Below are 27,493 nucleotides of genomic sequence, written 5' to 3'. Positions count from 1 at the left end.
GCCTACCAATATTATTGGGGGGAAAGGATAACTATACGTATACTTTTGCATCCTGAAGCTCCTTAAAGGCATCTATAAAACAATTTTAAAAAGTCACAATTTGCAAAGGAAAAATCATATTAGGATGCCTGTGTGAAGATGGGCAGTTTTAAAATTTGATAAATAAAATTTTAAAACATTGTTAAAATGTGTCATTAAGGCTACTATAAATTTAAGTACTAGAACTATAGCAACATACTATAACTTTTGCTAGAATCAATACAGGACTTGTTAATATGAACCTATTATGAGTTTACAATGTATATTAAAAATACCGAATACTAACATTGAAGATATGACATATTAAAAAAAACAACCATTCAATTTTATTTAGAACTGTTGCAAAATTCTGCTTCAATCAGGTCTATAAAACAATGTTATTTTTAAAAAAATAAATAAGATTTGGATGGAATTTGCATGAATTTTCTAAAGCCTACTCATTTAGTAACATTTAAGAAACATTGTAGCATTATTTGATGTAAAACAGTATTTTTAAAATGCTGTTGAGGGGATTTGCTTTTTTTGATGCAACTTTTACAAGTATAGTTGCACTTTCTGTTATCAAACTTCAAAAAGATAGGTGGACGGTCTTTTCTGCTAGAATAGTCTTTATAGTTCTTTTAAGCAGTGTTTTCAAAAAGTTCAGTGGACACTTTCTATTAAGTACTAAAACATGCTAAGTTATGGAAATGATAGGTGCAGACATATTTTTGTTAGACACTCTCAAATGTATTTTTGAATTAAAGATTTGATTTTCCTACTTTTCTATCCTGTTGTTGGATTGCTTAAGTAGCCATTAAATGTACCCCTATAAGTTGACTGACGTACAGAAAATGACAGAATTTGGTCAAGGATTCAAAACTTGTAATTTGAACAGGAGATAATATACAAAGGAAGTATAGGTACAAAGATTTATTTATTTGGAAAATTTATATCATAGCTCAACTTCAACCCTGCAAGCAGCTTCCAATAAACCGAAACATACAGAAACAGGGTAAGCAATTCTAATTAAAATAGAATAGAATAGAATAGAATTTTTATTGGCCAAGTGTGATTGGACACACAAGGAATTTGTTTTGGTGCATATGCTCTCAGTATATCACTATATAACCCACTATATAACTATATAACCCTATAAACCCTATAAATCACTATATAACCCTTAATAGGCAATCAAGAATTCACAATTTATCTGCTAGTGGGAACCTAGCCCCAATTGCAAGGAAAAAGCCAGGTACCTACATTGCATGTGACAACTAAAGAAAACCCATAAGCACAGAAGAGAAGTTAATTAGCAAGATTTATAAATTTTTGTTGCACTACAAAATGGAAGAGGAGATAGTGAAAGATACACAGAATTTTAACTATACAACAGATTTGGAGAGATGGGAAGCAATGTGGCAAGTAAATTCAAAATTAACCTTATCCACAGCATACAAGGAAAACCAGTTGAAGATGTTTTACAGATGGCGCTTTCCACCTACAAGACTTGCAAAGATGTTCCCAAATAATAATTCAACATGTTGGAAATGCAAAAAAACTCAAGGAACATACTATGATTTATGGTAGATGTGTCCGGCAGCAAAAAAATTCTGGGCAAATATTAAAAAATGACTAGAAAAAATAATAGAACAACCAGTTGAAAGCAAACCAAAAACATTTGTACTAGGAATCTTTACAAGAACATACACCAAAGAAATATAATATCTGATTTTACACATTATAACAGCTGCACCAATAACATATACACAAAATTGGAAACTGGAAAAGATACCAACAGATGAAGAAGTGATAGGGAACGTTTTACAATGTGCAGAAATGGACAAGTTAACAAAATAAATTAAAGAGAAAGAAGAGAAAGATTATTATATAATCTGGAACAAATGGTATGAATGGCTTGAGTCTAGAAATAAAGGAAAAAAACAAAGGGGAGAAATTTGAAATGTACAATGTGTAAATAATAAATATATAAGAATCTAGAAAATAAAGCTATCAGTATTAGATAATTTAATGTAAATGAAGAAAAGGGGATAAGAAAAAACAACAACAAATGTGATATGGGGGTGGAAGGTATAAAAGTGAAAGAAGACCACTAAGAAACGCTGTTTTGAAATAGGAGATATTTGTTATATGTTGTGTGTTTGTCAGATTGTGTATCACACTAAAACAATTAAAAAAATTTAAAAAAAGAAAAAGAAAACCCATAAGCAGGCTTTTATTTTGATCTAGATGTCACAGTAGCAGAAGAGACATGAGAGTTTGGTAACTGTTTAATAGTAAGGGCATTAGAGCAACATATATGCAGTGATTTCTATAGTTTCCGTGCAGGAGAAACAAAATGTTGACACATGGGGATTTTAGCAAATCTTCCACTAAGCACAGAAGATGGTCAGTGTAACATCCACAACCTTTGCCACATTCTGGCCCAAACAGGTCAGGAAAAAAAAAGGCAAAGCTAAAATGGACTGCTTGCAACCCATCAACTAGAAGTAGCTTTACAGCCTGTCAATATGTTCAGAAATGCAATTTATTTTGTTTTACATAATGTGTGCGTTAACTACCCATCCACCATCACCAACACTGGAAAGAGCTATTTTTTCCCATGATGACGCAAATGTAGCATACAAAAATATCCAACAATGAACTTAGACCCTGACAGACTCCACCAATTTAAGGGGCAAAGTGTTATCGAAATGAATTTAAATATTTTTTTCTAAAAAATGAAAACCGAGAAATGGAAAGCGCCTATTAACCGACATTCCACTCAAAAGGCGCCTAATCACACAGGTAACTTTTCCTCCGAGTCACCCAAACACAACAGCTGCCCATAACGCCACTTCTTCCCGCTAGCAAAATCTGCGCATGCCCCCGCAGGATACCTCCTCTCCCCCCCGCCGCCAGGCACGCCTCTTACCTGCGTCAAGCGGCGATAGATTGGGAGATGCTCGGCGTCCGAGGTCGTCCTGGCAACAGCAGCGTCACCAGATTCCGGGCGTTGCCATTGGCCGGGAGAGTTCGAGAATACCCGAGAAGGCGGAAGCGGAAGTCGCACGTGGAGCCGGCGAGTAGCCGCCGCAGATTCTGGAAACTTCTGCCTATTGTCATCCCCAAATCTTTTTTTCGCTGGAGGTGGCGAGTTTCGCGCGCGGGTGGGGCGCGTGAGCGTGGCATCTTCCCGCAGCGGATGAGAGGCTCCTTGCCTCTCCCCTCCCGCATCTCATACTGACTTGGGAAAAGAAGGGAGCTAAGCGGGTGTTTCCTTCCAGGAGCGGCCGGTAGAGCTGCCCAGTCATGGCTGTGGTGGGCTTTGATCTGGGCTCGCAGAGCTGCTACATCGCCGTGGCGAGAGCAGGCGGAATAGAGACCGTGGCCAACGAGTTCAGCGACCGATGCACTCCGTACGTAGCCGGCGGCTGAGAGTTGGACGCGGAGGGTGGGCTGCGGGGTGGGGGGAAAGGGTGGCGAATCGCCAGGAAAAGGGGAGGGGGAGGCAGTCCGTCCCCAATAACGGGGCTTGTCAACTCAGAAACGTGGAAATAAAACGTCCGGTGTATTTATGGGGATGGGGTGTAAGGATGCAGATTTCATCCCAGGTAACTGCGGCTGGCACTCGAGGTTTACGTAGAGCTTCTTCTCGAAGAATTGGACCTGGCTTAGACTAGCAGCACTCCCTTTTTATGGGGGGGGGATGGGTGAGTGGGTTATTTTGATCTTATTTCTTAAATCAATCTGTCAATCTCTCTCCCCTCGTTTTTTTTAAGAGCCCTTAACCCTTTTCGTTCAAAGTTCTGTGCAAAGATGCTTTTTGCAAGTTGGTATCCCTTTGTAAAGCCATAGAGGTTTTTCTGGAGTAGTTGTGCCTACGAGCATCCTCCCTTGTCTTTTACCGCGAGGCAGAAGGCCATTTCCCTCTTTTAAGAAAAGATCGGAGTAATGGCTGCAACCATCTTTCAAGCACATTCCCCCCTCCCGCTGGGGTTATTTTACACCTCATCAGGGTAGCCTTATTACATCCTTTCTATATAGTTCATGCAGGGAAAATGAAATGAACCAAAAACAAAAAAGCCATACCACCCTCCCAAAACAGCAGCGAGTAGAGTTACATGGGTGGTGGATTTGTGATGGTGGTTAGGATGAGGGGGGTGGGGTGGGTTATTTTGATTTTGGTCTTTTCTTTTGGGTGTTAGTTAATGAGTGGGATGCTGCTGCAGTACCTTTTCACAATTTGTTGCCTAGGCATATTCCCTGGATAATGAGTTTCTTCCATTTGTGATGTTCTGAAGGAGGTGGGAGTGGAGGGTGATGAGGGAGATTGAAGGAGGAGCCTGCTGGTTTCTGAGGAGGCATGATTAGGCCAACTTCAACTACAATCGGGAAGCTTCTGGAGTTTTCCATTCCTAGATTAAGATAGGAGGTGAAAGACAGGGAAACACCCGCTCCCCCCTGAAAGGTTGGCTTTTTCTTTGCCCAGGGTATGAGAGGATCTTCTGGAAAAAGAAAATCAGACTGACACATCCATGATATTGGGTTGTTCCACTTTGCCTATTCAGAGATTGTTGTGATGTATTCTTGCAGGAATTAAATTAAAATCAAAATCATGATGATTAGGCATTTAACACTATAAAATCCAGAGTTGTGTATTTAATGGATGTATTTTGGAGTGGAGTAGGTAATGTTTATAAACAGGATGAAAAGAGGTATCATAGTTTGTAAAGGGGGTGATTGGACACTGCTAGTTCAAAGAAAGAGGTATACAGTGACATTTCTTAGAGGATCTATGATCTGCAAGCTGCTTCCCTTGCATGCAGAATTTTAGTATGTAATTAACATGCTTTATAATTTGATCTCAGTGATATGATTCTCCATTGTTAGTTTTTAACTTTAGTATGATTGTTCAGATGTTCTAATCTTAATCCTAACAGCCCAATAAACCATAGTTTATTGGATTCATATATATCTTTATTCTTCTTGATACCAAGGTATAAATAGGGGTGTATAACTTGTTCCAGGCTATAAAAGACATCTAGTGGACTGTTTGCATACATGGAACACAGCTGTCTTTTGATTTAAGCTTTTTTAAAAAAGAAATTAAATTAGTTGAGGGTTGCCCACGAATCTTTCCTTGTTTCTCTAAATCATGGGTGTCAAACTCATATTGCCATCACGTGACTTTTGCGATGTTTTTCACTTTGCGGAGCTGGGGTAGGTATAGCCCACACGTGACACATCTGGCCCGCAGGCCGCCAGTTTGACACCCCTGTTCTAAATCATGATCAAATGTAGAGAATTCTAGCCCTTAAAACAGTTGAAATTGTCAATGTTGTCAGATTCATATTGATTTCTAACTGCATTACTGTTAAGATTCTTCAGTAATTTTAACACATCAAATGCATAAAATAACTATAATGTTAGCAATTGTTCTTGTAAGATATCTGCACTGTTGGCTTATTTGTAAATTCTTCAGAATTTTCAAGGAAATACTAAGTATAATGACTTGGTGTTTTTATACCTTTGTATGTCATATGAATAAACTTTCCAGTGATGTTGTTTCTGTATCACTTTTCAGTTCTGTAGTGTCATTTGGGTCCAAAAACAGGGCAATTGGAGTGTCTGCTAAAAATCAGGTAAGTTGCATTCTGAAAAGAGCAAGATAAATGGTATATAAATTACACAAAGATGTGATTAATAAATACATCATAGTGATATTTTTGGAGTAAAGCATAAAGTAAATGGTTCTACTGTACTGGCGAAATCCAAGAACTAAATTAGAAATCCAAGATTTCACATAATAAGAATAGCCATCTTTAATGTGTCTTCCAAATATGTTATATTTCCAGTATCCTGCCTTCATATGAAGGGCACTAAATGTTTAATTATGATCAAGAACTGAACTGTAACACACAAGGTGTGTGTGTGTGTGTGTGTTGGCATTTGATATTGGTGAGGTCAAAATGAAAATAGTGGCCCAGTGGATCTCCATGACACTCCTCTAAATGTAAGGGAATAGCTGCCCAATTCCTATGAGGTAGCATAATAAGAGCAGTTTGATCAGATCCACAGTTGCCTCAATATAAAAAAAAAACATAATTAGGGCAAGAAATTAGAAATATTTCTTTTCTCCTTTCATCCATGAATTTACTATTATATTTTTAATTAGCAATGGAAAATGAAGTGTGAAATTTTTTAAACCACTGATACTACTGTCTCCTTTTACAGCTAATTACACATGCTGACAACACAGTATATAATTTCAAGAGGTTCCATGGTCGTGCATATAATGATCCTTTTATTCAGAAAGAAAAGGAGCATTTGAGCTACTATGTAGTTCCAATGAAAAATGGGAGTATTGGAATAAAGGTAAACATGTCAGTAATATATTTACAATTTTCTGAGCAAAAACTAAACCAGTTGTGAAAAGGTTATGGAGATGAAACAAAAGTAGCATTGACTTGCTTTCTATTTCAAAACAAGGTTTGGGAGGAGTGTTGGAAATTCTTTGTCTAAAAACTAACAGTGAAGTGTTTGAAAATGCTACATAGCTTACTTCCCTCTTATTTCTGCAGGTAACATATATGGATGAAGAACATTTATTTAGTGTGGAGCAGATAACAGCTATGTTGCTGACCAAGCTGAAGGAGACAGCTGAAAATAACCTCAAAAAACCTGTAACAGATTGTGTTATTTCAGTAAGTAAATTGATTAAATTTTAAATTCAGTTGAATATTTTTTTTTGTCTTAATAGTTTCTCGAACAATGTAAGCAACTTTGAATATACCTTGAATCTGAAGGCAGGGTAGAACTGTATGGCAGGGTTCCATTACTGGTCTCCAGTGGTGTGCGGGAGCTAGGTTGCGTGTGCGAAATCATCCCCTCCACCACCACCCTGCGCTGCTACGAAAAGTAATATCTAATGTATTTATACATTTATTCAATGTATTTATTCATTTATTATCTCACCTTTACTACTTTATAAATAACTCAAGGCAGCAAACATTCCTAATACCCCTTCCTCTATTCACTCCACAACCACCTTGTGGAGTGAGTTGGGCTGAAGACAGTGACTGGCCCAAAGTTGCCCAGCAGGTTTTCATAATATCAAAAATTGTACGTTGAGTACCTGTTCAATTAACAAAGACTTAAATCAGATAGTGAATACTTTTAAAGATGATCAGTCTCATTTTGTAACACCTGGTTGGTTATTTATGGGGACCAATTTTTTCCCAGCTACTCAGCAAATAATTTGCTATTGTGTAGTAGCTTTCTATATTATAGTTTTGCTATAAGAGAACCAGGTTGGTGTAGTGATTAATGCATTAGGTTAGCAACCAGGAGTTCTAGCCGCGCCTTGGACATGAAACCAGTTGGGTGACCTTGGGACCAGCCCTAGGAAGAAGGCAATGACAAATTCTGAAAAATCTTGCTAAGAAAACTGCAGGGATTTATACAGACAGTCTCAGAGAATTGGACACAGTTGAAGGAGGGAAAAAAGCATTATATATGAAAATTGAAGCTTTGCATGTAATTTATTTTAAAAAGTTGTTTCAGTTAGAATTCTGTTAATTTGTTTTTCTTTGATGTAAATGTAATAAATTAGAAATGGTGCATTATAAAGCAAATCTGAGTTTTCAGAAGGTATACTATAAACTTTTAGAGCTTATTTTCTCATAGTCAGATCTGGAAGAGAAAGAAAGCATTCTTACTAAACAAAAATGTTAACAATACCTCCAAAATTATTCTCCTTTTCATTGGCTCAAAAAAAAAATATTCATTGAATCCACTTTTTCTTCCATAAGTTAGTTTGCCTTATTGAAATAAATTAACTACTTTTCCAAAAATTTGCTTATAAAATGAAAAATATCATTTGTTTTAATTTCTATTTTAAGCATTGCTTAGTACATTCCTAAAAGGAAATTATTTCACTCACGAGAAGTGAATGTACTTGTAGAGGACTTCATAGCTAATTAAAATCCTGTGACTTTTATTTCACAGGAATTGAGTTTTAAAACAAAATATTTCCCTCATGAATATCTGGTTTACATGGGTATAATTGCTTTCTTCAGGTGCCATCATTTTTTACTGATGCTGAAAGAAGATCACTGCTTGATGCAGCTCAGGTTGTGGGGCTAAATTGTCTCAGACTAATGAACGATATGACAGCAGGTGAGTAATTTAAGATCATTTCATTTATTTCTAGCATAATCTACACGTGCGCTTAATAGTTTTCAATAATAAAACAATGTTGAAACCAAGATAATGATAGAATAATAATCCCTTGCGGTAATACAAATGCTGCACACTCATCATCATTATTAGTTTTCGGAAGGCCTTTATGATGGGCATTGATCTGATTTTGGTGGTATGAGCCCACAAGAAAAAGAACTGCTGCTCCAGCCCCCTTAATCTCTTACAAATTTGCCTGGGAACATGTACTGGATGAGTTGTTTCCACATGAAGGTGCTCCAGAAGTTACCTAGGAACCAAACTAAAGAGGCTTTTATAGATAAAAACCAACAAGTTGAATTCCACATTGACTGGATGGGAATACAGCTAGTCCTCGACTTACAACCACAATTGAGCCCAAAATTTTGATTGTTAAGTGAAACATTTGTTAATTGAGTTTTGCCCCTCTTACGACCTTTCTTACCACAGTTGTTAAGTAAATCAGTGCAACTGATAAATTAGCAACCCGATTGTTAATGTGAATCTGGCTTCCCCATTGACTTTGCTTGTCAAAAGGTTGCAAAAGGTGACACAGCAATGGTCATAAGTATGAACCAGTTGCCAAGCATCTGAATTCTGATCACCTGATCATGGGGATGCTACAAAGGTGGTAACTATGCAAAATGGTCATAAGTCATTGCTGTTGCAACTGAACGGTCACTAAATGAACTGCTGTAAGTCAAGAACTAGCTGTAAAGCATCTCAATATTTGAAGCCCTTGATTTGTTCAGTTTAGCTTCCATTGATATGCCAAATTAACATACTCACTGTACTTTACTGGGATTGTTCTTGGAGACCATCCAAAAGCTGAAATTGGTACAAAATGCAGCTATCTGCCTACTAACAAAGATGAGTTGCCACAGCTATATAATACTTGTACTTCAGGATCTGGATTGGGTGTGTACATTTCCAAGTCAAGACATTCAAATTCTTCATTGTTTCTTTCCCATGCTAATGTAATTGATATTCTAGTTCTGGGCTGTAAATAATACTGCACTTCTCGGCCTGAGGTTCTTCAGATTACATCCTTCACTTGTGTTTTACTGGGCACACGCAAGTTAATACTGAATTATTTCTATTTCATTTTGTTTTACAGTGGCCCTGAACTATGGGATTTATAAGCAGGACCTTCCAGTTGCAGAAGAGAAGCCACGAATAGTAGTGTTCATTGATATGGGCCATTCAGCATTTCAAGTATCAGCCTGCGCTTTTAACAAGGGAAAACTCAAGGTAAACAGAGTTTAGAAAACAGGGCAAGGTTGCCTTTATATGAAGTCCAGTTTTATGGATAGTCCAATGAAGGGCCAATTGTGAATGTGTTGGATTAGATCTGTAGAAATGTAGGTTAAAGTTACCATTCAGCCACAGGGATCGTTCGGTGGATTTTGGCCAGTCAGCCTCATCTTCCTCACAGTTTTTTTTATTAGGATATAATGAGAGAATATTCCAATATATTCTGTCTTCATCTCTCAAGAGAAAAGGCAGAACATAGATATAATAGATAAATATCAGAATAAAAGCAAATGGAGCACTATATATTCTCCTAGGTTATTTCTTGCACATAGAAGAGACAGTAAATAGCGGATACCAAACAGATAAATGAAGAAAAACATCTCTGTGATGAAATAAAAATGACTTTAAAAGGTAAAATTTGTCTAGGCATTCTAGAGTAAGAAAATGGAAGTAAAAAAATTGGGGAAAAATCTATGCATGCTTGCAAAATATTACATTGGAATTAATATCTGTCAGGTTTCTTTATAGTCTCTGTTGAAGAAATATATAACTTGATTGGATGGGTGGAAACTTTTGATTCCTGGCAGTGCTCTTTGCCATGCCTTGAAAACACTAATAAATCCATACTTAAGCATTGACATTATTCTTAAAGAATGTTAGGTGGTAGGATCATCTCTTTGGCTTAACATCTGTATTGAAAATGTTTCATACATGGAAGGTAACAGAAGATAACAGTATGGATGATAACAGTAATTCGCATTCTATTCTTTTTCTTCAAATTAGGTTCTTGGCACAGCTTTTGATCCCTTTTTGGGAGGAAAAAACTTTGATGAAAAACTAGTGGATTACTTCGGAAATAACATCCAAATACAAACTAGACCCCAAATCAAAAATACGAGCCCTCCTTCGTTTATATCAAGAATGTGAGAAGCTGAAAAAGTTAATGAGCTCTAACAGCACAGATATTCCACTTAATATTGAATGTTTTATGAATGATACAGATATCTCTTCAAAGATGAATAGGTAAGAGATGAATGTGGCTAGAATATTATTTTTAAATTATTTTGCTGGTTCAGTCTGCGATCTAACTATTCTGTCTTTTCCCCCACAGTGGCCAATCAAAAGAACACTGAACGCAATAGAACCTTCTTTTTCTTGTAAATTTCTGTTCAGTTCATAAATATGGAGGCTGCCTCATATATAAATTACAGTTGGGAAGATGTTGCTGTCATGCTGAATCAATAGAGACTCTGTTACTTCCCTTTATAGAATAGAATAGAATAGAATAGAATAGAATTTTATTGGCCAAGTGTGATTGGACACACAAGGAATTTGTCTTGGTGCATATGCTCTCAGTGTACATAAAAGAAAAGATACGTTCATCAAGGTACAACATTTACAACACAATTGATGATCAATATATCAATATAAATCATAAGGATTGCCAGCAACAAGTTATAGTCATACAGTCATAAGTGGAAAGAGATTGGTGATGGGAGCTATGAAACGATTAATAGTAGTGCAGATTCAGTAAATAGTCTGACAGTGTTGAGGGAATTATTTGTTTAGCAGAGTGATGGCCTTCGGGAAAAAACTGTTCTTGTGTCTAGTTGTTCTGGTGTGCAGTGCTCTATAGCGTCGTTTTGAGGGTAGGAGTTGAAACAGTTTATGTCCAGGATGCGAGGGATCTGCAAATATTTTCACGGCCCTCTTCTTGATTCGTGCAGTATACAGGTCCTCAATGGAAGGCAAGTTGGTAGCAATTATTTTTCTGCAGTTCTAATTATCCTCTGAAGTCTGTGTTTTTCTTGTTGGGTTGCAGAACCGAACCAGACAGTTATAGAGGTGCAAATGACAGACTCAATAATTCCTCTGTAGAATTGGATCAGCAGCTCCTTGCGCAGTGTGCGCTTACTGAGTTGGCGAGAAAGAACATTCTTTGTTGTCCTTTTTAATGATGTTTTGATGTTAGCTGTCCATTTGAGATCTTGCGATATGATAGAACCCAGAAATTTGAAGGTTTCTACTGTTGATACTGTGTTGTCAAGTATTGTGAGAGGTGGAAGTATGGAAGGGTTTTTCCTAAAGTCTACCACCATTTCTACGGTTTTGAGTGTGTTCAGTTCCAGATTGTTTTGGTTGCACCACAAGGCTAGTCGTTCGACCTCTCGTCTATATGCGGATTCGTCATTGTCTCGAATGAGACCAATCACTGTTGTGTCATCTGCGAACTTCAGTAGCTTAACAAATGGATCATTGGAGATGCAGTCATTGGTATACAGAGAGAGAAGTGGGAGAGCACACAGCCTTGGGGGCCCTGTGCTAATTGTACAGGTATCTGATGTGATTCTGCTTAGCTTCACCTGCTGCTTCCTGTTTGTTAGGAAGCTTATGATCCACTTACAAGTCTATTCAGCTAGCCATAGCTGGTTTAACTTAGTTAGGAGAGTGACTGGAATGATGGTATTGAATGCTGAACGAAAGTCTACAACAGGACCCTTGCGTAGGTCTTTGGGATTCAAGATGTTGTAGGGTATAGTGCAGAGCCATATTAACAGCATCATCTGTTGATCTATTTGCTTGGTATGCAAATTGCAAGGGGTCTAACAGCAGATCCGTGATGGTTTTCAAGTGGGACAGGACTAGCCTTTCAAAGGTTTTCATGACTACAGATGTTAGAGCAACTGGTCTGTAGTCATTCAGTTCCTTGATGGTGGGCTTCTTCGGCACCGGGATAATAGTAGAGCGTTTGAAGCAAGAAGGAACATAGCACATCTCTAGTGATTTATTGAAAATTCGGGTAACGATGTGGGCCAATTGGTCAGCACAGACTATTAAGCAAGAAGTTATCTTGTCTGGGCTTGGAGCTTTTCCTGGCTTTTGTCTGTGAAATACGACTTGCACGTCCTTTTCTGTGATCACTAGGGGTTGTGAACCCAATGGGATAGGGTCAGTTGTAGGAGGCTTGGCTGTTGTTGGTGTGTCTGAGATGGGGTTGTGGAGATAGGTGGCTGTAGTTTCCTTTCAAACCTGCAGTAAAACTCATTCAGGTCATCTGCCAGTTGTTGATTACCTTCAGCCTGGGAAGGAGGTTTGCCATAGCCGGTGATATTTTTAAGAGTTTTCCACATGTTTGCTGGTTCATTTGCTGAAAATTGATTCTTTAGCTTTTCAGAGTAGCTTCTTTTGCTGCTCTTATCTCCCTTGTTAGTGCATTTCTGGCCTGATTGTACAGCATTTTATCACCTTTTCTGTAGGCTTCCTCTTTGGAATGTCGTAGCTGCTTAAGTTTAGGTGTAAACCAAGGTTTGTTATTACTGTGTATTCGCAAGTTCCTTGTAGGTACACATAGGTCTTCACAGAAGCTGACATATGATGTTACAGTATCTGTGAGTTCATCCAGGTCTGCAGAGGTATCTTTAAAATATTCCAATATATTCTGTCTTCATCTCTCAAGAGAAAAGGCAGAACATAGATATAATAGATAAATATCAGAATAAAAGCAAATGGAGCACTATATATTCTCCTAGGTTATTTCTTGCACATAGAAGAGACAGTAAATAGCGGATACCAAACAGATAAATGAAGAAAAACATCTCTGTGATGAAATAAAAATGACTTTAAAAGGTAAAATTTGTCTAGGCATTCTAGAGTAAGAAAATGGAAGTAAAAAAATTGGGGAAAAATCTATGCATGCTTGCAAAATATTACATTGGAATTAATATCTGTCAGGTTTCTTTATAGTCTCTGTTGAAGAAATATATAACTTGATTGGATGGGTGGAAACTTTTGATTCCTGGCAGTGCTCTTTGCCATGCCTTGAAAACACTAATAAATCCATACTTAAGCATTGACATTATTCTTAAAGAATGTTAGGTGGTAGGATCATCTCTTTGGCTTAACGTCTGTATTGAAAATGTTTCATACATGGAAGGTAACAGAAGATAACAGTATGGATGATAACAGTAATTCGCATTCTATTCTTTTTCTTCAAATTAGGTTCTTGGCACAGCTTTTGATCCCTTTTTGGGAGGAAAAAACTTTGATGAAAAACTAGTGGATTACTTCTGTGCGGAAATAAAATCCAAATACAAACTAGACCCCAAATCAAAAATACGAGCCCTCCTTCGTTTATATCAAGAATGTGAGAAGCTGAAAAAGTTAATGAGCTCTAACAGCACAGATATTCCACTTAATATTGAATGTTTTATGAATGATACAGATATCTCTTCAAAGATGAATAGGTAAGAGATGAATGTGGCTAGAATATTATTTTTAAATTATTTTGCTGGTTCAGTCTGCGATCTAACTATTCTGTCTTTTCCCCCACAGTGGCCAATCAAAAGAACACTGAACGCAATAGAACCTTCTTTTTCTTGTAAATTTCTGTTCAGTTCATAAATATGGAGGCTGCCTCATATATAAATTACAGTTGGGAAGATGTTGCTGTCATGCTGAATCAATAGAGACTCTGTTACTTCCCTTTATACTCTAGAAGCTCATCAAATTTATAAAAAACTAATGTTGATGTAGATAAACTTTGTTCAGAGAACACTGTCTTGGTTATGGGCATTTTATTTTTGTCATTGCTGCAGTAGATTGTATTATTCTCCATTACTTTTCAGGTTTTGCTTTGATCCAATCATTCAGAAACTTACTACTCATTCCTTTGTTCAAATGTGTTGTCTATAGCATACATAAACATGCCAAGTAATCTACATTAAAAACACGAATGACAAAGCTAGCAATTTCCTTAGACTTCCCAACAGGCATTTTAGAATATATTCTGCTTAGTACCTTCTCACTATTTTCATAAAGCTGTAGGTTCAAGTAAACAACCTTTCAAAGCTAACTGGGATATTTGGAATGTTGAGCATTTGTTGTGACATTTTGTTGTGACATTTAGCAAATGGGCATTGTTACTCAGTTTTCAGAGATGGTTTAGTCTCATTTTAGAACATGTTTCAGGTTCAGGTTGAACTAGTTCTGGAGTACTTGTGGCTGTTTTTGAAGTTGGAATGGCCCATTCTTGAGGCAATTGAAAATTTGGCACATTTTTCATACCTATTTACATCTTTTTATTTTAGATCCCAATTTGAAGAATTATGTGGTGATCTTCTGCAAAGAATAGAGATTCCCCTTCGTTCCTTGATGGAGCAAATCCAATTCAAAGTAGAAGATGTGAATGCTGTTGAAATTGTGGGTGGAGCCACACGTATGCCAGCTGTTAAAGAGAAGATAGGGAAGTTTTTTGGCAAAGATGTCAGTACAACCCTGAATGCAGATGAAGCTGTTGCAAGAGGCTGTGCTTTGCAGGTATTTTCAGGAAAGCAAATTTAAAATCAGAAGTAGGGCTGGATGGAGAAATACCTTTAGTATCTCTTCCCAAACTCATCCAAATCTTTTTATGGCTTTTTTGCATGCAAATTAAGCAGAAAGCAGATGATAAGAACAAGGATTAAGTTAACCTTGTTATCATTGTTTATTTGAAGCGTGTACTTAAATATCATTAGGTATTTATGGACTTTGTTTAGATACTGAACAATTGCTTATTGTGGAAAAAGTCTCCATGGAAAAAGAGTTTGTTTAAAGTCAGGCTGAAGCAATAAGAAAGCTTAATCAGTACTGATTTATTCTCATGAAGCAGACAGTTTTTAAAAGAATAGATTTTGGAAAGAATTATAATTAGGCATGACTAACAGTGGTGGTGCTTAAATAATGGTGCCTCATAAATTCTATAATATTTTCTCTCAAGTTAAAAATGGGAATTTGATAAAGATATACCTACAATCCAATAGGAAAAAGTCCCCTTTCTATAGGGATTGTTGGTATAAAAACATGTTCTCCTGAACCACTTCTGTGTTTTTCTTTCCTAAAATAGCTTTAATTCAAAAATAAGCAGAAAAACAAAAACAAGCAATCTTTTGACACATAAAACCCTATTAAGGCTATTAGTTCCACCCTTAAGATGGATTTCAGATATCAATTTAACAGTTTGTAGATCCATATCATCTTACTCAATTTTAAACCATTCTTTAGGGTTTTGCAAAAACCTTTCATAATTGCAGTTTTAAACTGATGAGATTATCTGGAAAATTTTGCTCTGTGGATAATAGTAAGCTGAAATAAAGAAAAATTAGGTAATAGTATATATTGGAGAAAATATAACATTACTCTGCTGAAACTCTTGAAATTAAAAATATTGTCTTTTATAAATCTCCTTTGGAGATTAGGCTTTGTAATAAATAATTAGCTAGAACACTTTTTTCAAACCGAAAAATTATCAGTTCTCACTTTCTTTTATAAACCACTTTAATCTGACTTTTTGGAAAGGCAATAACAAAATGCCTTCTATTGCATTTTCATTTTCCAGTGTGCAATTCTGTCTCCAGCTTTTAAAGTTAGAGAAATCTCCATCACAGATGCAGTTACATTCCCAATATCATTGATGTGGAGTACAGAAACTGAAGATGGGGATGGGTGAGTCATAATATCAAATTTCACGTTTCTCTGCAAAAGCCCTGTAATGTCAATACTGCCTCTTAAATTGAAGCTATCACATTTGACTGAATTCTTAAGTCAACCAAAGAAATTAAGTTCATAAATAACAGTATATTATTGAGTAGTTAATGATCTCAGTTCAGTAGTAGCCACTTGAAGTGAAGACAAATTCAGAAATCTCTTGATCTCCTGTCCTAGTTTTTTTAATAATTTCACTCATTCATTCAATTTTTAGAGCCACCTATATCACCAAGACTTGTAATAATACAACTAAACAGCAGTTGCAATAGTGATATGTGAACTGGAGCAGGTTTTTTCTTGCTTGTTCACATACCTTTCAAAATGTATTCGAACTCATTTGTCACCATCATCTCTGACATTGATTTTAATATTCAACCTTATACAAATATAAATTTGTCAGTTGTATGTTGCAATTACACTAAATCTTTCATATGACAATAAATTGGCAGATGTGACTACATTGCCAGATTCAGATCTTAATTATCTTATTGCCTGAGGCTTCAGCTCATTTGCATTGGATTTTCTGGATATATATATTTAAAAAAGGGATTTTTTCATTGCAAGAGCTCTTGAAATGAGTGGGAACTATGTGAATGTGCTTTATTAGCTTCCTATTTGGTTCATGCTTGATAGTAAAACCTCCTAATAGTAAATTCCTTTTGTTCTCAAAATTATTAACAACTGGGGAGAGAGTTATACTGAAATATTGTACTTATGCACAAGAATTGAAATGTTAGATTATTGTCTCATTATATCCAGTCAGTGTACAAGATAGAGACTAATACAGGCTGTTGGAAGGAGTTAAAAAAACCAATTTGAAAGTGTCCCACACCTTTAAAGCCCTGGGCACGGTACAGCTCAACGCCATCCCAGAGCCTAAAGTGAGTCTGAGATTGAGGATAAAATATTGTATGTATTAGCTTCTGTATTTATTATTTAGTATGCATGCTATTTGATTAAAATGGGCAGTCATATAGGACTCATGAATAAATAGATAAATAAGCAGTTAGGATCTGGCAGAGCAATAATAATAATGCAATAAGATTGTATTATACATGTATGTTATGTATAATACATAACTACCTCCAAATCCTTTTCCTCCTTAATCTAACTAGGATTCATGAAGTTTTCAGCAGGCATCATGTAGCTCCTTTTTCCAAAGTCTTGACATTTTACAGAAAAGGACCATTTGAACTCCAGGCATTTTATTCTGACCTCAGTAATGTCCCCTACCCTGAAAAAAAGATAGGTAAGTGGTTATGTATGTAAGAATCTCTTAACGTTTTTTATATTACTGAATATAGGAGGGATATTTGCAATATTTGGCAATTCAGGAATAGAACATTGTCTCCCCACTCTGGCCCATGCCACACCAGGGGTGATTTGTTTGTGAGAGAAAATACCCTGATCTGAAAGTAGTTTGACATGTTCAGATTGATTTACTTCCAGAATCTGCAAATCGTCTTAAAATGGCATAGGCCAGAGAATGAAGCAGAACATTCTAGCGTTTCTAGGAATGATCTGTTCCTCAATCATGAAATTTTCATATCTTTGATATAAAAGCTGAATAAATTTAACAGCAACAAAAATAACTTCTGTAGGAAAGGACTTTAGCTAAGTTCACAGACAATACAGATACTCCTCGACTTACGATTAAAATTGAGCCCCAAATTTCTGCTGCTAAGTGAGACAATTCTTAAGAGAGGTTTGCCCCATTTTATGAACTTTATTGCCACAGTTGTTAAGTGAATCACTGCAATTGTTAAGTTAGTAACATGGTTGTTAAGTGAATCTGGCTTCTTGTCAGAAGGTAACAGAAGGAGATCACATGAGTGCAACCGTCATCAATATGAACCATTTCTGAAGTATCTGAAATTTGATCATGTGACCATGGAAATGCTCAACAGTCATAAGTGTGAAAAAGTCATAAATCACTTTTTTCAGTGCCATTGTAACTTTGAACAATCAGTAAATAAATAGTTGTAAGTCAACGATTACCTGTATGTGTTTATTTTACTGTTTTGTTTATGTAATTTTGTATTCTGAATAATGAATAATTTTTATTTACAGCACGAGTATTTATAGAAGGTCCCCAAAACTTGCAATAATATAAGTGAAAACCATTGTGCTATATGCTGTTACTGTAGTCACTGATGCTGCTTAAAGAGATCTATCTAGAAATGGAGTAATTAAAAGAGATAAAGACAGTCAAGTGCTGGCTGATAAACCTTTGAAGCCAGGGGCCCTTTTTATAAAATGAAAATAGTTTTTTTTCCCCCATAAAATTATACGCCAGTATGTTTGGGAGAAAATTGATTTGCTGCTAATAAACATGGTAGCAGTATTATAAATTTCCATCTGTCGTGAATTCTATTGTTACTTAGCATATTTATGTATTTAACGTATCTTAGTGAATGATCAGAATAGAAATTCATTTGGAACATTCCCTCTAGGAGTACAAAATATGTGTTGGTAATCTGCCACTTTGCAACATACAGCACTAAATTAATAACAAGATTATATAACAAATCATGGGCGGGGTGGATTTTCTATCTCTTAAAAAAACAACTTGCTGTAGGAAACTCTAAAAACTTTGTGCTTTTGGAAAGCTAACCTTTTCTTCCATATTTGTGATTGTTTTCTTATTTTCAGGCAAATACATTATCCAGAACATTGCAGCTCAGAATGATGGAGAAAAAACTAAAGTTAAAGTTAAAGTTCGCATCAATAGCCATGGCATTTTTAGTGTCTCTACTGCATCAATGGTGGAGCAGATGAAAATGGAAGAAACTGAAAGTTCCAATATTGAGGCTGAAATAGAACCTCAGAGTCAAAAACCTGAGACCTGTAATGTAAATTGATCTCCTTATATAGAAAGTTTAGAATCTTCTTTATTTAAACTAGCAATGGTAGCATTTCAATAATCAAAATGCGTTAAGGGTGGGTCAGTAAGAACATTTTTTGCTTCTTGAAGTCTTCCAAATTCTAAATCAGGGATGGATGAAAGTACCAAGTGCAAGAAACTTTAAAACTGAGTTTAACCTGAATGGGCTTTGTTTTAGTTTAGTAAACAATGTTTGTAAACAAATGTTTACAAACTATCAACAGGGAACAACTATTGGAGCAGTATAGTTATACCCTGTACTCTCGAGAGATAAATTTTCATCAGTTTTATGAAGCTTATATGTGCAGAAATCCTCTATCTTATATTTCAGATGTATCAAATGTTAAGTGTATTTTGGATCCTTAATGGCTTTTTGATGTTACATTTTCACATCTTTTGTGCCTGGGCTCCCATTTCAGAAGAATACCCAGCAAGACAACACTGAGGCTGGGCCTCAGTCCCAGGTACAAACAGATGGTCAGCAAACATCACAGTCTCCCCCTTCTCCTGAGGTTCCCTCTGAAGAAAATAAAATTCCCAGTGTTGAAAAAGTGAGTGTCTTTTAAATGTGTTCTGTTGGGGGGTAAATGTAACCATATGTTGAAGTAAACTCATATAAATGCTCTGGAAATCCACATTAGCTAGATCTCATGGAGGTGCAGTGTTGAAACTGCACCCAAGAGAAAAGTACAGTACTGGGACTGTTTTTTTTTCTGCTAGGCCCTAATGTAATCGTGGTATTATATTGTTCACTCTAGGGAAATGAAAAGAAAAGTGATCAACCTCCAGATGCTAAGAAACCCAAAATAAAAGTGAAAAATGTCGAGTTGCCTATTGAAGCTAATTTAGTATGGCAGCTTGGGAAGGATCTGCTGAATATGTACATTGAAACAGAGGTATGTTAAATTATCTTCAGTATCCATATTCTGTTTTTTTTTTCTTTTAGTTGCAACTTTTGTCTTAAGGAATGTATTGAGGCTAATTATTAGCTGAAAAAATAGTTGAAAATGGACATTTCACTGATCAGTTAAACTTGAAGATGAGAATATGTTGATTTTTATATCAATGATGGGGTCATTTCCAAATTTATTAGATCTAATTGTTGATACGATTTTACTCAAGTTTAGGGTTGTTGACCCTTACACCATGGGAAATTACTATGCAATCTAGAAACCTGGCTGATTAGGTATTGTAGACTAAGTGTAGTTTAATTTCTTTCCCCTTCATGAGTGGCAGTTGACTTAGTTGAATCAGTTCCACGAATAGGAGGGGCATGGAGTGCAATGGATGTTCAGCCTTTAGAGCTTGCATTTAGTTAGTTGCCAAATTTTATCTCTCAGTGTATATTGTACAAAAATATTTTATAAATGCTCAACTGCAACCAACAATAGTTGCAGTTGACATTTGATGCTGTAAACCTGGTCAATATCTCTGCATATTTTAAGATACTTTCATTATTGTCATGAATTCCTTATGTGCAATAGTATGCTGTTTACCGCATTATTATCTATCAAAGTTAGTGTTTAAAAAAAAAATCACAGCTTTACAACACAGAATACTTTTTGCGAATCATTCACTGACTTGTAAATAAAGCTTTTGAAGAGATATAATTGAAGAGGCAATTACACTGTACTACTTAAGACTGTTCTGATTACTTTTTTTTTTTTTTTTTTTGTAAACAGGGCAAGATGATCATGCAGGACAAATTGGAGAAGGAAAGAAATGATGCAAAGAATGCCGTTGAAGAATATGTTTATGATTTTAGAGACAAGCTGTCTGGACCCTATGAAAAATTTGTGTGTGAGCAGGTAGTTGTTTTATTTATTTAAAATATTTCATCCAGAATGCTAGTTTAGGATATTTACAGTACACTAATTAAATATTATAATCGCTCATTGCATGTGCTGCCTAGGGATTCTCTGGGTAGAGGTGCAACATACTATAAAGTATCAGATTTAAAAAGGGTAGTTCATTTAATCCTCATTTAAAGCCATTTAAATTGGCTTTAATTTTTATCGTCACAGCTTTCAGTGGCAAATTCTTAAGTTTGCAATAGCATTTCAGATTCCATTATGTACCTCCCTTCTGCTTCTGTACTCATTTTCTTCATAACAATGTATTAATTGTAATTATTATTTTATATATGATTAAGAGCAATTTTGTATAATGAATGCAACTAATCAAACTATTAGCTGGTGGACGGTGCTGTTAATAATAAACTTATTATTAACTCTTGCTTAGGATCGCCAGAATTTTTCTATGCTGCTGTCAGAAATAGAAGATTGGCTATATGAAGAAGGAGAAGACCAAGCTAAACATGTCTACATGGACAAATTGACTGAGTTAAAGGTATAGCTAACTTTCATCTTATATGTTGGATTTTAAAAGTGCTATTGATTGCTGAAATAGCCTGTTCCTATTCTGATCTCTTTTAGAAATTTGGGACTCCCATTGAAATCAGGTATCAAGAAGCAGAGGAGCGGCCAAAGCTGCTAGAGGAACTGGGGCATAAGCTTCGCATATATGCTGGGATTACAGAGGAATATAAGAACAAAGTATGTAATTGTAGTTATAATACACACTTGAATTGTGAAGAGCTCTGAATTCTCTTTGTAAAATGTATTCTGATCAGTGGTGCATGACAATACTTAAACACTGATAATTTTTTTTACAGTTTACAGTTATATAGACTCCACTGCTACTAAAACAATAAATTGTAAGAAATCCCAGATTTTAGAGGATTATCCTGAAATACCATGATTATCATTCTGGTGCAAGACAATGAGGCTTTTCCAATAGGTGGACACAAAATAGAAAACTGAGTTTTAATAATTAGGCTGAACTGTTTTAATTAGTTCACCATTCAGCAAAACTGAAACCTGGAACTTTTGGTTGTTGCAGGTTTGTCCAAGACAAATTTCATAAGGATATTGTGAGTCAAGTAGGATTGTTGTTCATTTCCACTTTATTATGAGCAGGAAATGATTTTCACTTGCCCGTTATTTGACAATGGGTTGATCTGGTAAAGGGATGAAATCCTACTGGTTTGGACTGACTCAGGCAAACTACTAGGGATTATGGGCATCAGTTTGCCGAACCAGTAGTAATTACCCCTCCTTGGCCCCACCTATACCCGGCTGGTTGCCACTTACCTCTTCTGGCCACTCAATATTCCACAGAATTCAGTGTTAAATGCAGCTGAGAGAATGCTAACTTTTCTCCCTCCATTCACAATGGAGCTGCTGCAGCCTGTCCCTTTTAAGGTAGTCCCCAGGAGGGAGGGGGACAGGGAGGGAGCAGCTGAAATGGAGCCATTTTTGTGAATGGCAGAAAATGGGGAAGGGGATTTTCCTGCCTGTCAGCCATTCCTCAATCTCAGCACAGACTGAGGGAAGGATGTTAGGTAGGAATATTCCCCTCCCCATTTTCCTGCCATTCGTGACAAGGAGTGGCTGGGAGAGGAGGGGCCGGTGAGGAGCCCCTTGATGTGAGTGATGTGGAGTTGGTCATGCCCACCCAGTCACGTGACCTTCCCCAGCAAGCCACACCCACAGAACCGGTAGGGGAAATTTTTTAATTTCACTCCTGATCTGGTATCTATTTGTGATTATATGAGAATGTACTCTCACATCACTCATCCATTTTCTTGAATCAAACGTAGCAGAACCCCAGTCCATCTACGCCTTCTCTCCAAACCTCCTAATGTGTTTTTTCCCCTTAGCATCCCTTAGTGGTGTCCTCCCAATGGTATTTTTCTCTTAGTCTTCTGCTAAGAAATATTGGTTTCCAGTTCAAACCTGCCCGTTTTGATCTGTGGACAGATAACTTAAACCTGGCTATTTCATCCATGAACTATTTTGAATGTCCCTAAAAGACACTCAAAACATGAAGTGCCAGCCAAGCACAGAATGCAATATTTTATAAAAGTTACTTTTTACACTGATTTACATAACACATTTTGGTCATTGCAACCATCCGTCAAGCTTTAAAACTGTTTTTATTTACATTTTCCATTATCCTTATATTTCTGTGAACACTTGTTTTCGCTTACAATCTGCATAAAATTTATGTTAGTGAAGTTGAAATCTTGATGAGCTAAAAATTATATAAGAAAATTGATACGATTTTTTTTTTTTGAGTGGAGAGGAAACAATTTTTCTCAGTGCAAGAAACATGAACAGGCTATTTTAAAGCCATACTGGAAGATGTAATTTTATGTGAACTTCATAAATCTGATTTCTAATCTAAAGCAGTGGTCCCCAACCTTTCTGGCTCGGTGGACCAGCAAGTGTGGGTGGGTGAGGAGGGAATGGTTCTGTGTGAGTGCCACAACTCCATGGAACTTTGCACATGAACAAGCATGAGCGCCTGCCACTCGCGCAGATGGAGTTACGTGTGCGCGCATGCTCGCCCACCACTTGCACAATCTGATTCCTGGCCGAGGGGCTAGGGACCCCTGATCTAAAGTATAACAATCTAATGACTCAGTAAGCTACAGTCCTAAAAAAAATCTCCACAATTTAGCGATTGCTTACTATCCATGATATTTACTTAAGCAGTGAGCCAACATAATAAGCAATCTTATTTCTTATATAAAAAGTCAGAAATTTGTATCAGGCCTTTTAATAAGAGGCTTTGCTGAGATTGAATGGAACAGGAAAAATATACATGATTAACTTATATTTTGAGTTTAAATTAATTATGATTAACTTATTTATATTTTATAGTCACCCATGCCCTGGTCACCTCCCATTTGGGTTATTGTAATTTACTCTACATAGGTGTGCCTTTGAAGAGCATCCAGATGCTTCAGTTGGCTCAAAATGAAGCAGCCACATAGTGAAAGCTGCACTTGTTGCCAATTTGATTCTGGGTACAATTCAAAGTACTGGTTATCACCTCTAAAAACCCTAAATGGCTTGTGACCCAGTTATTTGATGGACCACCTCTCCTCAGTATCTGGCCCAACAGAACAGAAGGCAGGACATATTGCAGGCCCCAACTATGAAGGAAGTACATCTGATGTGATCTCAAAAAAGGACCTTCTCTGTATGGTTCCTGACATTAGAACATCGTTTTTTCAGGGATAAGATTGGCGCCTACCTTATTTTTCCACAGTGCCCTGAAAACATGGTTTTGTCAATGGGTTTGGGAGCCTCACTCAGAGCTGATCAGGTGACTTGTCTGATTCTGTTAGTGCTATAGGGGGGTGATGGGGGATAGCCTGGAGTCACTGTATCTGAGTTGGGGAGCTATATAAATTTGTTTAATAAATAAATATTATTAGCAAATAAAATAGCCGTTAATTGGTGAACAAGAATATTAGAGCTCAAATTAATTGTAACCAGGCAACACACTGTTTATATAGACATTTACCTGTAACATACCCTGTTGCTCTTCCTATATATAGCAAAAATAAAAAAAGAATTTAAAAAAAGAATATTAGTGCTGATACTTAAAGCTTGAGATAGTCTTGGAAAAAATGCTTATAGGAATAATTAATATACTTCATTTTTGTTTCAGGATGAGAAATATATTCATATTGACGAAAGTGAAATGAATAAAGTTGAGAAGTGTATCAGTGACACAACAGAATGGCTAAACAACGTTATAAACATCCAAGCTAAACAAAATCTTGATCAGGATCCTGTTGTGCGTGTAAATGAAATTGGAAGAAAGCTGAGGGTAAGTTTTAATTATGATGCAGATCTTCATGTCAAATAAAAAGCTAAATTCCTTGTAATTACATGTTTCTTATGATTCATTTTTCTGGTCATGTTTAATTTAAATCTGGTCTGAATAAAAGAAGGACAGAGTATAACAAATGTAATGGTAGAAGCATAAAATTAAACAGTTCCACTGTCTCTCCTCATTTCTTATTGCATGCCAAAATGAGGGGGGTGGGGTATTGAGCAAGATAAAAATGAGTGATGTCTGGTATTATTTATTTATTTAATTTCTACATGTATGTATTGTGATTTCTTCAGTTATTGAGAATCAATAGGGCTTCTGCATTTCTTAGTAAACATACTTGTACTACAAAATAATTTTAGCTTCACTTTCAGAGTCATCACATCTAACTCAAGCCTAAATAAAAGCAAAATGTTTGCTTTTTGGACTCACAATGGGAGTTGCATTGTGTCACTCTTGTAATGTTTCTCTCTTGTAGGAAATACATGGTTTATGTGACCCTATTGTTAATCAACCAAAGCCACAAATAGAGTCTCCTAAACAGGAAGAGCCACCAAATACATCTTTCATCAACAAAACTGAAGAATTAGAAGAAGAAATCAAAAACATTGAGACCACGCAACAGAATGGCGATTGCCACATGAATGAAAGCCCAGTTAGCATGGACTTGGACTAGCCTATTGCATTACAGTGAGGAATTTCATTGTGGTAAAATGTATTATGTGATATTAGGGAAGATATGTTTGGGAATTATTTATATTTTGGAATTCTGTTGTATTATGTGGGAATGAATATATTGACAAGCTAGAAGTTGAAATCATGATAATTTTAAAAGGAAAATTGCCTTGGTAACTTTCAGATTCCTGTGGAATTGTGAACACTGACCAAAATCTTCTGTGCAGGAATTTAACCCTTTGTATCAATTAAGGCTAAAGTATCTTGAAATTGTTGCAAAAGGCACTGCTCCTTTGAAATGAGTGCACTTAGACCTTTTGTAGTGCCAAGGTAGTTTTTCTTTTTGTCTTCAATTTTGTTATGTTTCTTCCATTGAAAAGGCATTTGGTCAAAATCAAAATGAAAGCCAAGCTTTAAAAAGTTATTCTATCATTGTTGGAAACATTTGCTAGAAGATGAGAACAAGTATGTGAAGCAGCATGCACAATTGCTTACATTTCACTTTTATGTGTGGAAAACCAGATGAAGGTATAATACATGGGTTTTGTTGTTGGTTCCTGTGATGCCTTTAGTGAGCTTTAATAAAGTTCATGAAAATGGTTACGATTCTTAAAACATTGGTTTTGTTTATTTGTCCTATTCAGTTTCTTACCTTTGTCTTGGAAGCCAACAGTTAGTAGGACATAATATTTTTAAAAGTCTCACTTAAAATTCAACCAAAATTGAGTCTTCTTTGCTGAACTGATTCCATCAATAGGCATGCAACAATCTCCAGCTCGAACTTTGGTCTAAATTTCTGGACTCTCCAGCACTCCAGCAAGATTGTCCTTATCCTTTACATTGAGGGTTTGCTATATAGTGAGAGGGGAAGTATACAAGCAGCACCCATTCTGTTCTTATGGCCCAATTCTCAAATGTGATCCTTAGATTCTCCTTATCAGGGCAGAAAAGGTTCCTGATAAGATTGAAATGAATTTCTATAGATCACAGGTAGTCTCCATTCTGTTTTTCCCACTCCATGTACACACTGTGCTGAAACGGGCATATAGCCAGATCAAACTAACAGTACTGCCAGATTTGAGGGCAGAGAGAAAAGAAAACTCTATTCTTATGAATTGATCAAAACAAAAAGATACTATTCAAGACTGAACTGTCATCTCAAACAACTGTTCTTGAATAAATTCGCTAATCTTCAAATTTCAACCATAGTAAATGGCGGACAAAAAAAATGTAAGTAGATGTTAGTGCTAGAATTTAATTTATTTATTTATTTATTTATTTATTCATTCATTCATTCATTCATATTTTTATACCACCCTTCTCCGAAGACTCAGGGCGGTGTACAGCCAATAAAACAACAGAAATCCCAAACAAATTAAAATACTATAAAAGTTTAAAATCTGATTCAACCGCTGTATACCGTATATACTCGAGTATAAGCGAGTTTTCAGCACGTTTTTGTGCTGGCGTCCTCGGCTTATACTCGAGTCTCGTCTTCGGGAACCCCGCACAGGAGGGGGTACGAGCGGACTCCATGGGAGGGACGGGAGGCGGGCCCGCCGAGGTCTCGGGATTTGTCGCCCCAGGCCGGCCCCCATTCCCGTGTCTGGTGGGCGGACGGCGCAAACTTGGCGGACTGTGCATTGGCGCGGGGAAGCCCTGGTGGTGCAGTGAGAGGGCTGGGCAGGGGAGCCGCCAGCCTTCTCGGCTGAGGAGGAGGTTTCCCGACCGCGCGAGCTTCGCCGCCGCGAGAGCCACCCAAAGGCCAGAAGAAAGGTCATTCCATCGGAGTAATGGGCGAAGGCTCCTTCCTCTCCGCCTTACCCATGCTGTGCGAGCCCGGCTGGGCTGCAACCCCGCCGCCGCCGCTCCTTCCTCAGCCTCCGGGGCTCGCGCTCTAGCAGCCGCCAAGCTCAGGCCGGACTCGGCAGCTCCCCATCAGCCCTCGCCCGGCGCGGTTCGGGCAGGAGGAGCCGGGCGCGCTCTGTGGCGGTGGGGGGGAAGCCCTGGCGGTGCAGTCCTTCTCGGCTGAGGGAGGGAGGGTTTTCCCCCCCTCTTCTCTCTCCCGTTGCGCCTGAACATCTGCCTAGCAACAATGACGACAGGAGAACCTTTTTCTACTGGTTGAGCTTGTGTCGGCTTGCTCTGAGTTGCTGCATTGTTTGTTCACCGGGCGTCTCAATTTACCAAGCGGGCAGCGAGTTTGAGGTCGCGGCGGGATGGCGCTGC

The 27,493-nt window shown here is 37.1% G+C and overlaps 1 protein-coding gene across 1 annotated transcript; it reads left to right on the top strand.

Moving 5' to 3' along the window:
* Nucleotides 1-3,086: 3,086 nt before the first annotated feature.
* Nucleotides 3,087-25,879, top strand: HSPH1 (heat shock protein family H (Hsp110) member 1). The gene is made up of 18 exons (XM_058186284.1): nt 3,087-3,437; nt 5,606-5,663; nt 6,256-6,396; nt 6,603-6,725; nt 8,100-8,199; nt 9,356-9,489; nt 13,492-13,736; nt 14,580-14,808; nt 15,866-15,972; nt 17,130-17,263; nt 18,667-18,866; nt 19,318-19,449; nt 19,657-19,794; nt 20,581-20,706; nt 21,140-21,247; nt 21,334-21,453; nt 24,422-24,583; nt 25,068-25,879. The coding sequence occupies exons 1-18, from the start codon at nt 3,331-3,333 to the stop codon at nt 25,263-25,265; spliced, it is 2,562 nt and encodes an 853-aa protein (XP_058042267.1). The 5' UTR covers nt 3,087-3,330; the 3' UTR covers nt 25,266-25,879.
* Nucleotides 25,880-27,493: the final 1,614 nt, after the last annotated feature.

The sequence above is a fragment of the Ahaetulla prasina genome, chromosome 5 (genome assembly GCF_028640845.1).
Source record: "Ahaetulla prasina isolate Xishuangbanna chromosome 5, ASM2864084v1, whole genome shotgun sequence".
In the NCBI taxonomy this organism is placed as follows: Eukaryota; Metazoa; Chordata; class Lepidosauria; order Squamata; family Colubridae; genus Ahaetulla; species Ahaetulla prasina.
Note: the sequence above shows the minus strand (reverse complement) of the source record. Positions and strands in the feature narration are given on the sequence as shown.

What these genes read in the sequence shown, in the direction of transcription:
- HSPH1 (XM_058186284.1), top strand. Translation starts at nt 3,331, where the DNA reads ATGGCTGTGGTGGGCTTTGATCTGGGCTCGCAGAGCTGCTACATCGCC. An exon ending in CAAGAGGCTGTGCTTTGCAG is followed by an intron (nt 14,809 to 15,865) that starts GTATTTTCAGGA and finishes TTCATTTTCCAG; the next exon opens with TGTGCAATTCTGTCTCCAGC. An exon ending in ATATGTACATTGAAACAGAG is followed by an intron (nt 19,795 to 20,580) that starts GTATGTTAAATT and finishes TTTTGTAAACAG; the next exon opens with GGCAAGATGATCATGCAGGA.